The sequence below is a fragment of the Sapajus apella genome, unplaced genomic scaffold (assembly GCF_009761245.1).
Source record: "Sapajus apella isolate SASKATOON/1434 unplaced genomic scaffold, GSC_monkey_1.0 scaffold17, whole genome shotgun sequence".
Lineage (NCBI taxonomy): Eukaryota > Metazoa > Chordata > Mammalia > Primates > Cebidae > Sapajus > Sapajus apella.
The window spans coordinates 5,559,107-5,573,269 of record NW_022436957.1 but is presented as its reverse complement, the minus strand read 5'-3'; the positions used below and the strand labels follow the sequence as shown (position 1 = coordinate 5,573,269).

The 14,163-nt window shown below is 47.7% G+C and overlaps 1 protein-coding gene across 1 annotated transcript in view; it reads left to right on the top strand.

The window, feature by feature from the left end:
- Positions 1-14,163, top strand: part of GPR143 (G protein-coupled receptor 143) — a 42,221-nt gene that overhangs the window by 11,506 nt on the left and 16,552 nt on the right. The window contains exons 4-6 of the mRNA XM_032285876.1: positions 7,575-7,667; positions 10,067-10,176; positions 12,167-12,275. Coding sequence (XP_032141767.1) covers positions 7,575-7,667; positions 10,067-10,176; positions 12,167-12,275 — 312 coding nt within the window. The remainder of the gene's footprint in view (positions 1-7,574; positions 7,668-10,066; positions 10,177-12,166; positions 12,276-14,163) is intronic.

Here is a 14,163-nt window from a genome sequence, read left to right as displayed (position 1 = left end):
GTTTGAGAGTTCCTTTGGAGTTCAGTGATCAGAAGGCAGGATGTTGCGGGTGCTGGAGCCTAAAGTCTAAAGGGTGCTGGGCAGAGTGGCTTCCGGCACCTGCCATCACTCAGAAGGTGAGTGTCCAAGGATGTGACACATCCAGACACCTCCCAGAGGCCAGAGCAAGGGCAGGCTTCCAGGACTGGGACGACCATCTGTCTAGAGTGAAGTTGGTGCTCCCATAGAAGAGGAATGGGCCGATGGCAGAGAAAGACAGTGCTTTCTCATGAACATGATGGTAAACAAAAAAAAGAAAGAAAGAAAAAAAGAAAGAAAGGAGGCAGTGCTATAGCCCCAGAGACCAAGCCCCCACCTCCCACCTGGCAGAAGTCCTGCTCCCCGGAGCCTGCCTGCCTGTGAGGTCTCGGAGGGGATGCACTGGGTGGTTTGAGCCAGGGCTGAGAGCGTGGCTTCAACAGCCTCTGTGGCTCCCCTTTCAGAGCCAGCTTGTTTCCAGAGCTGTGGGTGGGGTTGATTTTGCAAGTGGCCTTTAAGAGACTGCCACTGGTAGGTCTGGGGGTCTCCTGAAAATTCCAGGGCAGAGGGCCCAGCTTTGCGGGGATGGCTGGATTAAACTCCACATTCCCGTCTAGATCCCTTCAGGACTTAGCTATTTTCTTTGGCACGGGAATATTTTTTCTTTTAATCCTAATCCTAAGAAATGTCATTAAGACTGATCTAAAGTTAAAACCTAAACCACTGCCCTGGTTCAAGGTGTGGGATATACAGAAGGCGCTTGGAATCCTGGAGCAGGTCTTGAATGGAATTCACTTCTTTGCTGTAGGAAAGTGGAAGTGTGAGAGGAAACAGGGTCCAGGGGGACCTTTGCACACCTGGGCATGGAAACTGCCTGGAGTGTGGGTAAAGGACCGAGGGTCTTCAGCCCATGGCGGGCGTGGGCTTCTCCTGATCTGTTGTGGATTGGAGTTCAGAATTCTGCCGCGGTGTGGGTTTCAGATGGCATCAGTTATTCATGTGATGCTGTCTGCATGGCTTGGCCCATCCTACCAGACAATTTGGGGGCCAGGAGCCAACGTCCAGGCTCTGGCGATCTCTGGCCCTGGACTTGCCTGACTCCACCCTGGCCCACCCTCTCCCACCTCGTAGAGGCCAGCCCCAGGTCAGGGTCTGGAATGCAGAGATTCTGCATTCTCCAACACCGAGCCCTTTGCAGAAAGCCTCTCCGTTAGTTATCTGATGGAGATTCTTATCAGACTTAGAGTCTCATACAAAGCCTCTGGTTCCTGGCCCCAACCCTTGCCCGCTCCCAGCCCAGCCAGGCCAGGGAAGGGCCACTCCAGGAACCAGTCACAGTGTGGGAGGCAAAATATGCTGGAAATGTTTCTTTTCCTCTCGAAGCTCACTGGACTTGTTTCTTTCCTCTTGTCTCATTGTAGAAGGGTGTCCTTTCTCATTCAGATGGCTTTGTCGACACAGCCGATCTTCCAAGTTAAAGTCCTCATGGGGTCTGGGGTATGAAATTTGCCAGGGATCTGGTAGAGTTTGGAGTGACAGCTGAGCATCTCATGGAGCCCCAGCCCTCCACCCAACCTCGTCTCATTAGACGGGAGAGGCAAACCCAAGACTGGACAGCTCCAGTCATCTCTACAGAGCCTCCATCTTCAGTTTTCCTGAGGCATCTGGAAGGCTGTGGCCTCAACTCCTGGGGGAAACGGGGTGGGGTCTATGGAAGTACAAAGATGAAAGATGAAAGCTAGAGGCTGTGCAAGAATGCCAGCTGTGCAGGGAATGGGGAGCGGGGAGGTGGAAGGCAAGCCCCCTGCTCTCCTCTCTGGGAGCACGTAGTAGCCGCTGGTTCTGTATAGACAGCCTTCCCGGGTGGGACTGAGCGTGCAGACTTGGCTATTAGGTACACAGGTGACTCCGGGAGGGTGTGGGGATAGGAGCTCCTTGCTTATTGGGTGAGCTGGATATTTAGGAGGCATAAAACCTCTCGCTGGAGGGGCTGTGAGGGCCCACACAGTTGAGGAGAAGCCCCAGGTTCATGTCCTTCTGTTGGGAAACCCCAGGCAGGAAAGAGAGCAAACCACACATGCCCAAGCATGGCCCCTCCTCCCTTTCTGCCAGATTCACAAAAACTTTGTAGTCACAGCCATTGGCTGATTTCTTCTCTAAGCTATCCCCTCATCTTCTATCCTCATCTTCTATAACTGGGTCTATTTTTTTCAGATTCTGTTTTTTTGAAGTTTTTTTTTTTTTTTTTTTGAGACGGTGTTTTGCTCTTGCTGCCCAGGCTGGAGTGCAGTGGCGTGATCTTGGCTCACCGCAACCTCTGCCTCCCAGGTTCAAGCGATTCTCCCACCTCAGCCTCAGAGTAGCTGGGACCATAGGTGCCTCCCACCAAACCCAGCGAATTTTTGTATTTTTAGTAGAGATGGGGTTTTACCATGTTGACAAGGCTGGTCTCGAACTCCTGACCTCAGGTGATCTACCCACCTCAGCCTCCCAAAGTGCTGGGATTACAAGCATGAGCCACCACGCATGGCCTTTTTCAAGCTTTAAGGTTTATCTTATTGCAATTTTTTTTTTTTTTGAGAAAATGAAAAGGGCCGTCCAGTAGATTCTTATCAGACTTAGACTTAAAGTGATATGGCTCTGTGGCCCACAGAGGCTTCTGTGGTCCAGTCCTCAACACACGGCCCTCCCTCCATCCTTTCCCACACTCTCCGTTCCAGCCACATCTGGCTCCCAGCTTCTGGAAGGAGCCTGTATTTCTTTTCTTTTTTTTCCTTTTTTTAATAGACAGGATCTCATTCTGTCACTCAGGCTAGAGGGCAGTGGCATGATCACAGCACACTGCAGCCTTCAACTCCTGGGCTCAAGCAATCCTCCCGCCTCAGCCTCCCAAGTAGCTGGGGCTACAGGTGTGTACCCCAGGCCAGGCTGCAACCCACATTCCTTGACTTGTGGCCTTTTCTCCATCTTCAAAGCCAGCAATGGTGGGTTACGTCCTTCTCAAACTCCCTCCTCTCTGGTCCTCTGCAGCTGGTAGACTCTGCTTTTCTGGATTCTGGCAGTTAGATTGGGCCAACCCAGATAACCCAGATGACCTCCTTATCGCAGACATCCTTAACTTCATCACACCTGCAAAGTCTCTTTTGCCATATAAGGGAACATATTCACAGGTTCCAGAGGTTAGGACAAAAACATGTTTAGGGAAACTTATTTGGGCTATCACGAGTGTTTGTCCACTTATAAACATAGTCTGCCGGGCATGTTGGCTCATGTCTATAATCCTAGCACTTTGGAAGGCTGAGATGGGAGGATTACTTGAGCCCAGGAGTTCAAGACCAGCCTGGGCAACATCGCAAGACTCCATCTCTACTAAAAATAAAAATAAAAAAATTGGCTGGTCATGGTGGTAAGCGCTTGTAGTCCTAGTATTTCAGAGGTGGAGGCAGGCTTGAGCCCAGGAGTTTGAACTTACTGTGAGCTATCATTGTGCCATTGCACGCTAGTCAGGGTGACAGAGGGAAACCCTGACTCTTAACAACAACAAACGTAGTCTCATGTCTTAGATTAATCACAGCTACGAGCCTGACTTCATATAAAATCTTCTCCATCCAGCTGTGGGCACAGGCTGGGACAAACACTGCTTCTATGTCATCTCTCAAGATGCTCACCCCCATGTGGACAGGGACTCTGTTTCCTGTGCCTAGAACAGGCTTGATCTTTGCTCAGTAAACATTCAGCCAATGTATACTGAGTAAGACATACTGTACTGACACAACTCTGTTTTTCTTTTAACTGAGATGTAACTTAAATACTGTCATGTTCACCTATTAAAAGTGCAGTTCCATGGCCTTTAGTGCCATCTGCAAAGTTATACATCAGTTAGCACCACTACTACTAGTTCCAGAACATTTCTGCCATCCCAAAAAGAAACCCTGAACCCGTTAGCGGCCACCCCCCATGTCAGCGGAATCATACATATGTGTACTCTTTGTGTCTGGCTTTTCACTCAGCATTCTGTTTCTGAGGTTCACACGTAGAGTAGCACGCATTAGCATGTCATTCCTTTCAACCCGGCATTACCCTTGCATGTGCTGACAGCTGTCTTACAGGTTAAGGGCGTGGGAAGTGTCTCCTATCACTGGCCCCTCTTTTGCAGAGAATGTGGACCTGAAGGGAAATCCAAGAGTAACAGTGCTGATGGTCCAGCACATGTCTCCACCCTCCCTGAGCACAGGATGCTGCAAATCCCACTGCTGGGGCCTCCTGACTGTCCTCAAAGCGAAGACAGCCGGGCACGCAGGGCAGGCCCAGCCTTGTGGGAAGTGGAGGCGGGCGGGGACAGCCAGCCTGCCCTGGAGGGCAGCTTAAGTAACAAAAAGCAGCTGGGCCTGATGTCCACCTGGCCCTTAGCATAGTGGCACAGGCAGGCCACAGAAGGTTTCCATATTCACCTGGCTGAGAGGAGCAACCCACGGCTCTGAGAAGTGGGTCTGGCTGAGGTGATGGCAGCTAGTAATGTGCCAGGTGTTTGCATTCGGTTCAGACCTGTTGAGCCTCAGAGCATCTTTCTGGGATGAGGCTGTGAGAGGAATAAGTGGGGAGGCTGAGTGGGCGTGGATGGCTGGGAGGAGCACCTGGCGAGTACTGTCCCCATAAGGTGGAGTTTTAGTCCGTCCAGACTGGTGGCAGCTCATAAACAGCAGAAATGTATGGCCGGGTGCGGTGGCTCACGCCGGTAATCCCAGCACTTTGGAAGGCTGAGGTGGGCAGATCACTTGAGGTCAGGAGTTCAAGACCAGCCTGGCCAACATGGCGAAACCCCATCTCTACTAAAGATATAAAAATCAGGCGGGTATGGTGGTGTGTGCCTATAAAAAAAGAAATGTATTACTCACAGTTCTGCAGGCTGGGAGTCCAAGAACAAGGTGTGGCAGATTCGGTGTCTAGCGACAACACACTTCCTAGCTTATAGACAGTGCCTTCTTGCTGCGTCCTCACGCCGTGGAAGGGGTGAGGGCACTGTCTGAGGTCCCTTTTATAAGGGCTCTAATCCCACTCACAAGGCTCCACCCTCATGACCTCATGACCTCCCAAAGGCCCCACCTCCTAATACCATCCCCTAGAGGAGTAGGATTTTAACATGAATTTGAGGGGGGACACAAACGTTGAAACCATAGCCAATGAGAACAGAAAAACGCCGTCAGAGGGTGTACTGTTGGTGGAACTAACTATTCCATTGTCTTACCGATATGGGCTCTGTTTAGATCAAGTCTCAAAAACAGCAGCCACTCTCACTAGGATGGCTATAATCAAAATTGTAAAATAGGCTTGGCAAAGATATGGAGAAGTTAGAACCCTTGAACATTGCTGGTAGGAATATAAAATGATACCGCTGCTGTGGAAAACAGTTCAGTGGTTCCTCAAAAACTTGAAGATAGAAATACCATCTGACAGCCAGCCATGGTGGCTTGTGCCTATAATTCTAGAGTCTTGGGAGGCCAAGGCAGATAGATCACTTGAGGTCAGGGGTTTGAGACCAGCCTGGCCAACATGGTGAAACCCCATCTCTACCGAAAATACAAAAATTAGCCAGGTGTGGTGGCAGGCACCTGTAATCCCAGCTACTCAGGAGGCTGAGGCAGGAGAATTGTTTGAACCCGGGAGGCGGAGATTGCGCCACTATAATCCAGCCTGGGCAACAGAGTAAGACTCCATCTTGAAAAAAAAACCAAAACCATCTGACCCAGCAATTCCACTCCTACGTATACACCTCAAAGAACTGAAAACAGGAACCCAACCAGGTGCAATGGCTCATGCCTGCAATCCCAGCACTTTGGGAAGCCAAGGTGGGAGGATCACTTGAGGTCAGGAGTTTGAGACCAGCCTGGGCAATATAGTGAGACCTACCTCTACAAAAAACCAAAGATTAGCTGGGCATAGTGGTGCATGCCTGTGGTCCCAGCTACTTGGGAGGCTGAGGTGGGAGGATCACTTATACCTAGGAATTGGGAGGCTGCAATGAGCTCTGATTGCACCACTGCACTCCAGCCTGGGCAACAGAGTGAGACTCTATCTCAAAACAAAACAAAATGAAACAAAACAGGAACTCAAACAACTTCTGGTACATAACACATGTTCACAGCAGCACTACTCACAGCAGACAAACAGTGGAAACAACCTAAATGTCCATTGATGGGTGAATCTCGGCCCATGCATACAATGGAATGGTATTCAGCCAGAAAAAGGAAAGAAAGGGCCGTCCTGGTGGCTCACACCTGTAATCCCAGTACTTTGGGAGGCTGAGGCAGGTAGATCACTTGAGCTGAGGAGTTCAAGACCAGCCTGGAAACATAGTGTATCCCCATCTCCACAAAAAATACAAAGCGTGGTGGCATGTGGCATGTGCCTGTGGTCCTAGCTACTCAGGAAGCTGAGGTGGATTGCTTGAGCTCAGGAGACTGTTGCAGTGAGCTGAGATTGCACCACTGCACTCCAGTCTGGATGACAGAGAAAGACGCTGTCCTCAAACACCCACAAAAAGAGGAAAGAAAGGTGGGAGCAGTGCTCATGCCTATAATCCCAGCAATTTGGGAGGCTAAGGTGGGAGGATTGCTTGAAGCCAGGAATTCAGGACCAGTTTGGGCAATGTAGCGAGATTCTGCCTCAAAAAAATATTAAAAGAAACAAAGGAATGAAGAACTGATCCATGCTACATCAGTGAACCTGGAAACCATTATGCTGAGTGAAGGAAGGCAGGCACAAAAGGTCATGTAACATATACTTCCATTTACATGAAATATCCAGAACATGCAAATCCGCAGAGACAGAAACTAGATTAGTGGTTGCTAGGGGCTGGGGGGTTGGCAAAGGGGAGTGACCACTTGTATTAGTCTGTTCTCATGTTGCTATGAAGAACTGCCCAAGATTGGGTAATTTATAAAGGAAAGAGGTTTAATTGACTCACAGTTCAACAAGGCTCAAGAGGCCTCAGGAAACTTACAATCATGGCAGAAGGCCAAAGGGAAGCAGGGCACCTTGTTCAAAATACGGCTGAGCGATGGGGGAAATGCCCCTTATAAAACCATCAGATCCCATAAGAACTCACTCATTATCAGGAGAACAGCATGGGAGAAATCACCCCCATGATTCAATTACCTCCACCTGGTCTATCCCTTGGGATGATGGAGCTTACAATTCTAGATGAGATTTGGGTGGGGATACAAAGCCTAATCATATCACCAATAAATGGATATGGGGTCTCCTTTTGGAATGATGAAAACATTTTGGAAGGAGCCAGTGGTGATGACTGCAGAGCATTGTGAATGTACCAAATGCCACTGAATTGTTTACTTTAAAATAGTTCATTTAATGCGATGTGAATTTCACCTCAATGGAAAACAACCAACCACCCTCAGCAGCATGAGGAAGCTCTTTGCCGGGGGCTTTCCTCTGTGTACATTTTCCTGACCTTTCCAGAGTGCAGGAGCTGGCCTGGCAGTTCCAGGCAGGCCTCTGTGCCCCACTGAGCTGTGGCTGCTGTTGTGCTTGTCCCCTAGCACCATCCTGCTGTACCACATCATGGCGTGGGGCCTGGCCACCCTGCTCTGCACGGAGGGAGCCGCCATGCTCTACTACCCTTCCGTGTCCAGGTAAGCTGGGACTCCAGTGCCCCAGGCAGCTCCGTCCTTAGCTCAACGTGTGTTCTCTTGCAGGGAATGCCTGAGCCCTGACCCACAGAGTGGGCACCTTGGAGGTTAGGCCATTGTCTCAGGGCCATGTGAGGCCATGCTCATGGCCCAGTCCCAGAGGGCTGACTACAATAGCTAGGAGAATGACCCTGGAGTCATCCTCCCTGCCTCTGCCTTTCTCATTTGTGTGCGTGGGTGCCCGTGCACACAAGCATGCACACAAAGCTTCCGTATGTTCCCCTCCATGTAAGTGTGCATGCAGAGTTTTAGGTGTATCCCCAGCCCCCGTATTGGTACAGTTTCCTCATGCCCACTTTTACGTTTTTGCTCTTCAAGCTTCCTCTGGATGAGCAGGTGAGCTTAACATTCTAGGAATGAGTGTAGGATAATGTAGAAGAGGCCAAAGAGAGCGCTGGGCAGGGCCCATTCTCTAGCTTTGCTTCCTACGCTTTCTCACTTCTCTTCCATCCCGCACACAGAGGGAGATGTGGCCGCTGGAACTGTCTCAGGCATTTCCTCAAGTTTACATTCCTGTCTGTGCAACTCTCAGTTGCAAAGCCAAGGTCTTTCCAAGGATATCAACTCTAACTTCCAATGGGAAACAGAAGTGGACAGTGTCTGTGTCTGTGATTTTATACCAGGGATCAACATGGTGTAGGCCTCAGGACAAATCCAGCCTTCTTCTGTTTTTGTAAATAAAGTTTTATTGGAATAGAGTCACACTCGTTTCTTTACGCACTGTCTGTGACTGCTTTTGCCCTGCAACATCAGAGTTGAGTAGTTGCCTCAGAGACCACAGTGTGGCCCATGAAGCTGAAAATATTTACTGTCTGTTCCTTCACAGAAAAAAATCTACAGAAAAAATTGGTATAGATCATTTCTTCCCCCTTTCCAGCTTCTTGTAGCTGCTCAGTTAGACTTCTCCAAATTGGTGTTGTCTTGTCAATCATGAATACAAGCAGGAAGCTCACTATGTAGATCCATCCGTACAGCTTGTTTTCCTGGGTAACTTTAAAAGGACAGATGCAGTGTCAGCAGCTGTTATAACGAAATGCACTTAGTTGGAAAGGGAGTTTCTGTTGCTCTCCCTCGCCTGTGGGACCCTGGAGACTCCTGGCAGAGTTGCATCTGAGCCTGAGTGCGCCATTGCTGCAGGGTGCACAGGGAGCCCTGAGGTGGTCCCAGGGTCTTTAGGAGCTGCTTCTTTTAAGCATCTTAGCCTCAATCATCTTTTCATTTTCACATCGCCTGACCCAGGGCACTCAGCATTCTTCATGCTCACAGTCTCACTCTCTTGTTATTTCCTTTCTGTCTTTGCATCAGAATCACTTCTCTTTCTCCTCTTGTTTCTCTTTCTCCTTTCAAGCCTTTCCAGATCAAATTTAGCCTCTAGAGCTGAAGATAAAACCGCCTGTTAAAAGAAGGTGGCAGCGTTGAAAGGTGGTATGGTAATCCTTCTATGACAAGAGGAGACGAGTGTTGCATTTTTCCTACCTGATTTTATTTTTTACATTTTCGGCATATTTCCCCTCTGGTTTGACCATTCTGTGAATACTAAGGGTGCTTTAATTTATTTTTGTCATTTCCCCTTCCGTGGCCACAAGGCCGTTTGGTCAGCTGCTTTTCGCCTCTCTCTTTGGTTGGGCTGGAGCAGACCTCCCTCCCCTTTGCCTTCAGTTTCCTTTTCCTCCATGCCATTTTGCTTCTCTCCTACATTAAGCAGTTCCCAGCTGAGAGTTGTTACCTTGGTAACATACATGTGTGGGGCCCTCCAGCACACTCTATGGTGACCAATGATTCCTATGACCCCTCAGTAGAAATCTTTGTCCTTTTCCCTGACAGGAATCTCTGAAACTATTGTTATCCATAATCATAGGAACACATTTCCCCTGAAATATTCAGCTGGTGTATTTTGAGTTGTTCAAGCCCAGGGACTGGATCTTATTCATGTTATTGCCCAAAACCATGTAGTGAGTACTCAAAACCTAACTACTTAATGGAGTACCTTGGTCTCTACTTGAATTGTGTTTTTTCCTTGAGACCCAGGGCACTGAATCCCTCATCCCAGTGTGTTTTCCTTTCCGATCTTTTCCCAGCGCTAACCTTTAAAAGCTTCCTCCAGTGGAATGCCTTAGGGATCCTGCCATTTATGAGACAGAAACATGGTTGATCTCCCTTACTCTCCTGCAATTTACTGCTTGTTCCAGACATGAGAAATGACTCACATTTCCTTTGGGCAGTCAGAAGCAGATTTATGCATTTCCCTTTTCGTTCTCATCCTCTTATCTTGACTTCCAGATAAGTAGATGTCTTTTAGCCAAAGCTTTGCTTTTAAGAATGACTTGGTTTTCCTCTCTCAGGTGTGAGCGGGGCCTGGACCACGTCATCCCCCACTATGTCACCATGTACCTGCCCCTGCTGCTGGTTCTCGTGGCCAACCCCATCCTGTTCCAAAAGACTGTGACTGCAGGTAAATTCTAGGGTATTTAGTGGGTACACGGCCACTTGGAGCAGCCCCATGCCTTGGGCTCAGACAGTGACACATGTTGTCCTGGAATTACCCAGGGCAGTTGGTCTCATTTGTCATCCCCCAGAGATATCAGCAGAACACAGCTGCAGAAAGTGAGCAGGTTCAATAAATGACAATGTGCAGGCCTTTGCACAAGTTCTGTGCCATCGTTTGTTAGCTCAGTGCCAGGACTAGTTGACGTTTCACTTCTGTGCTGGGCTCTTCCTGGATTGGCCACAGGAGTGCCCTTTGATGATTGTGGAGGTGCAAGAGGAACAGAAGGAGAAGAGAGGGGAGGGGGAAGGGACTGAATGCATACTGAGGCGGCTCCAGTCCCATAATGCACTTGGCTGACGTTTTTTTTCAGACAGGCAGGAAACAGGAAGTGGGGCACAGGAAATGAGTCAAGGTCAATGGTTAGAAAAGGGTAAGAGGAGTGAAGTCGTCGACAGCAAGTCTGGGAAAGACTTCTAGGCTGGAGCTGGGGATCTGCAGTCCAGCCCCTACTTTCCCCTCAAGGAATTGTGTCCTGGAGTGAGCCTCCTGCCTCCTCAGACTGCCAGGGATCTCTCAAGGGCAGAATGGGAATAAGGAAATTTGCCTTAACTGAGAGGTCTTTTTAGGATCACCTGTTAATTGTTGAACTTTTAAAAAACATTGTTCAGAGTACTCTATCACTGGTAATAGGAAATTATTATGGTTCTTTGGACCAGTCTCTTCATATCCACTTTTTTTTTTTCTTTTTATTGACATGGAGTCTTGCTCTGTCACTCAGGCTGGAGTGCAGTGGCATGATGTTGGCTCACTGCAATGCCTATGTTCAAGTGATTCTCATGTCTCAGCCTCCTGGGTAGCTGGGACTACAGACGTGCGCCACCATGCCTGGCTAATTCTTTTGTATTTTTAGTAGAGACAGGGTTTCACCATGTTGGCCAGGCTGGTCTCGAACTCTTGACCTCAGGTGATCCACCCGCCTCCCAAAGTGCTGGGATTATAGGCATGAGCCACCGTGCCCAGAACATATCTACATGTAAATATAGTGTGTTAAATATAGCACTTTAAAACAAAATCTCATCAAAAATAGTGATTTGAGCTCATAAAACACATGGAAATGACTTATAGAAAAAAGACTGAAAAGAAATACACTAAGATGTTAACAGTGATTATCTCTGGGAGGAGGGACCATGGGTTATTCATACTTCTCTAAACTTCTAAATATTTTCTAACTTGTCTATAAAAATAAATTCAAAAATTTTTAATACTTTAACAAGTGTGGACTATTTTTATTTTTTTGAGATGGAGTTTCACTCTTCTGCCCAGGCTGGAGTAAATTGGTACAGTCTTGGCTCACTGCAACCTCTGCCTTCTGGGTTCAAGTGATTCTCCTGCCTCAGCTTCCTGAGTAGTTGGGATTATAGGCACTTGCCACCATGCCAGGCTAACTTTTGTATCTTTAGTAGAGATGGGGTTTCGCCATATCGGCCAGGCTGGTCTCGAACTCCTGAACTCAAATGATCCACCCACCTTGGCCTCCCAAATGCTGAGATTACAGGCTTGAGCTACTGCACCCAGCCAAAACTGGGAGTTTAGTCCATACTGATGTACCAGCATTAATTTAATAATTGTGAAGAACATCCCCATGTTTGCATAAGATGCTAATATTGAAGGAAATCTGGGTAAAGGGTAGGGGTATACAGGGACTCTCTGTGCCATCTTTGCAAATTTTATGTAAATCTAAAATTATTTCAAAGTAAAAGTTTAAAAATATGTATCTTCCTTAGGGTCTGTGAGGACTCCAACCTGCGATTATGAGGAATGAATGTCAGTGACTTGCTTTGCTTCCTGCCCCTCTGGCTTTGCTTGTGGGCTCACATCTGCTCCCATTGCCTTCTCTGTCACCCAGTAAACATGAATAATAAATCCTGCATGTAGTTCTTTCTGTTCTTCACAGTGGCCTCTTTACTGAAAGGAAGACAAGGCATTTATACAGAGAACGAGAGAAGGATGGGAGCCATGATCAAGATTCGGTTTTTCAAAATAATGCTGGTTTTAATTATTTGGTAACCTTTCTTCTGTATATATGTATATTCATTGCTAGTGGGAAGGGCTATGGAAACAACTTGCCATGTTGCATGTGTGAGCAGAAGTTCCAAAGGGAACAGCCGTTGGGAAGGAGATCTTTGAGACTGCTAGGTGCCCTTTGAGGAAAGGCACAGAAGACAAGGGAACAAGAAATTCATGAATTTCTGGAAAAATATTCAAATCGACTCAAATTATATATAAAGCCCTTAGAACACAAATGCCCAAATCTAATTTTGAAATGTCCCAACCATGTGCATTGTTGGGGTTAGCCAAAACAAAGGGGCTGGGTTTTTTTTGTTTGTTTTTTGTTTTTGAGACAGGGTCTTTCTCTGCCACCCAGGTTCCCAGGCTGGAGTGCAGTGGCACAATCACAGCTCACTGCAGCCTTGACCTTTAGGGCTCAAGTGATCTTCCCACCTCAGCCTCCCAAGTATTCTCACTCTGTTGCCCAGGCTGGAGTGCAATGGCGTGATCTTGGCTCATTGCAACCTCCGCCTCTTGGGTGCAAGTGATTCTCCTGCCTCAGCCTCCCGAGTAGCTGGGATTACAGGTGTGTGCCACCATGCCCAGCTAATTTTTGTATGCTTAGTAGAGTTGAGGTTTCCTCATTTTGGCCAGGCTGATCTCAAACTCCTGACCTCAAGTGATCCACCTGCCTTGGCCTCCCAAAGTGCTGGGATTACACGTGTGAGCCAATGCACCCAGCCCTGATTGTTTTTATTTTTTTTGTAGAGGTGGGGTCTCGCTTTGTTGCCCAAGCTGGTCATGAACTCCTGGGCTCAATGGATTCTCCTGCCTCAACCTCTCAAAGTGCTGGGATTACAGGTGTGAGCCACCACACTCAGCCAGTCATGCTTTATAGATTCACCCATTTGCGTCACTCTTGACACCAGAATGCCTGTATCTGACTGAGGGGCAAGGGCACATCTTTGGTCAAGAAGGTTGGAGAACAGGCTGAGCAGTTTGTCTTTCCTTATTTTTCCCCACCACTGGTATCCTGTCCAAACCTTTCAGGTGGATGCTTTGAAAATTGGCCTGTAACCAATGCAAAGCAAAAAAAAAAAAAAAAAAGATTGAAATCAGAACATGCTGCACTGTGGTGAATCCACCTTGCAGGACAGGGCAAGTAGTTGTGATGTTAAAAATTAACCTGTGCTGGTTGTGGCAGCTCACGCCTGCAATCTCAGCGCTTTGTAGCTGGAGGCAGGTGTATTCCTTGAGGCCAGGAGTTCAAACTATCCTGGGCAATTTAGTGAGACCCCACTTAACAACACCAACAGAAATTAGCCAGGTACGGTGGCACATGCCTGCAGTCCCAGCTACTCAGGAGGCTGAGGCAGGAGGATCACTCGAGCCTAGGAGTTCAAGGCTACAGTGAGCTATGATCATGCCGCTGCTCTCCAGTCTGTGTGACAGAGCAAAACCTTGAGTCTAAAAAATAATAGTAATCATAAATCACCCGATATGAGCTTTGTTAGGACACCTTTTTTGGAGATATATAAATCATCTCCTACTAAAAATACACTCAGCTCAACATTTCATATTTCACTGAGCCACCTAAAGTAACATTGAAAAATTCTAACATAAAATGTCAAGAAAAAATTGGTTTGATCTCCACCAAAACTGTAAGTTGTTCTTCAAACAAAGAATGAATTCTGGGTTATTTGATGCAGTGCTAGAATCTTACACCCAGATGTGGCATTGAGTGTTGCTCCTGGAAGGATTTGCTGATCTGCGCTTTAGACTGAGAAAACAAATTCTATTTTTTAAATTAAATTCTTAGTGTGCTGGTTCCTCTTAGTTTCATTTCTTTTCTTTTCTTTTTTCTTCTTTTTGAGACAGGGTCTCACTTTGTCCTTCAGGCTG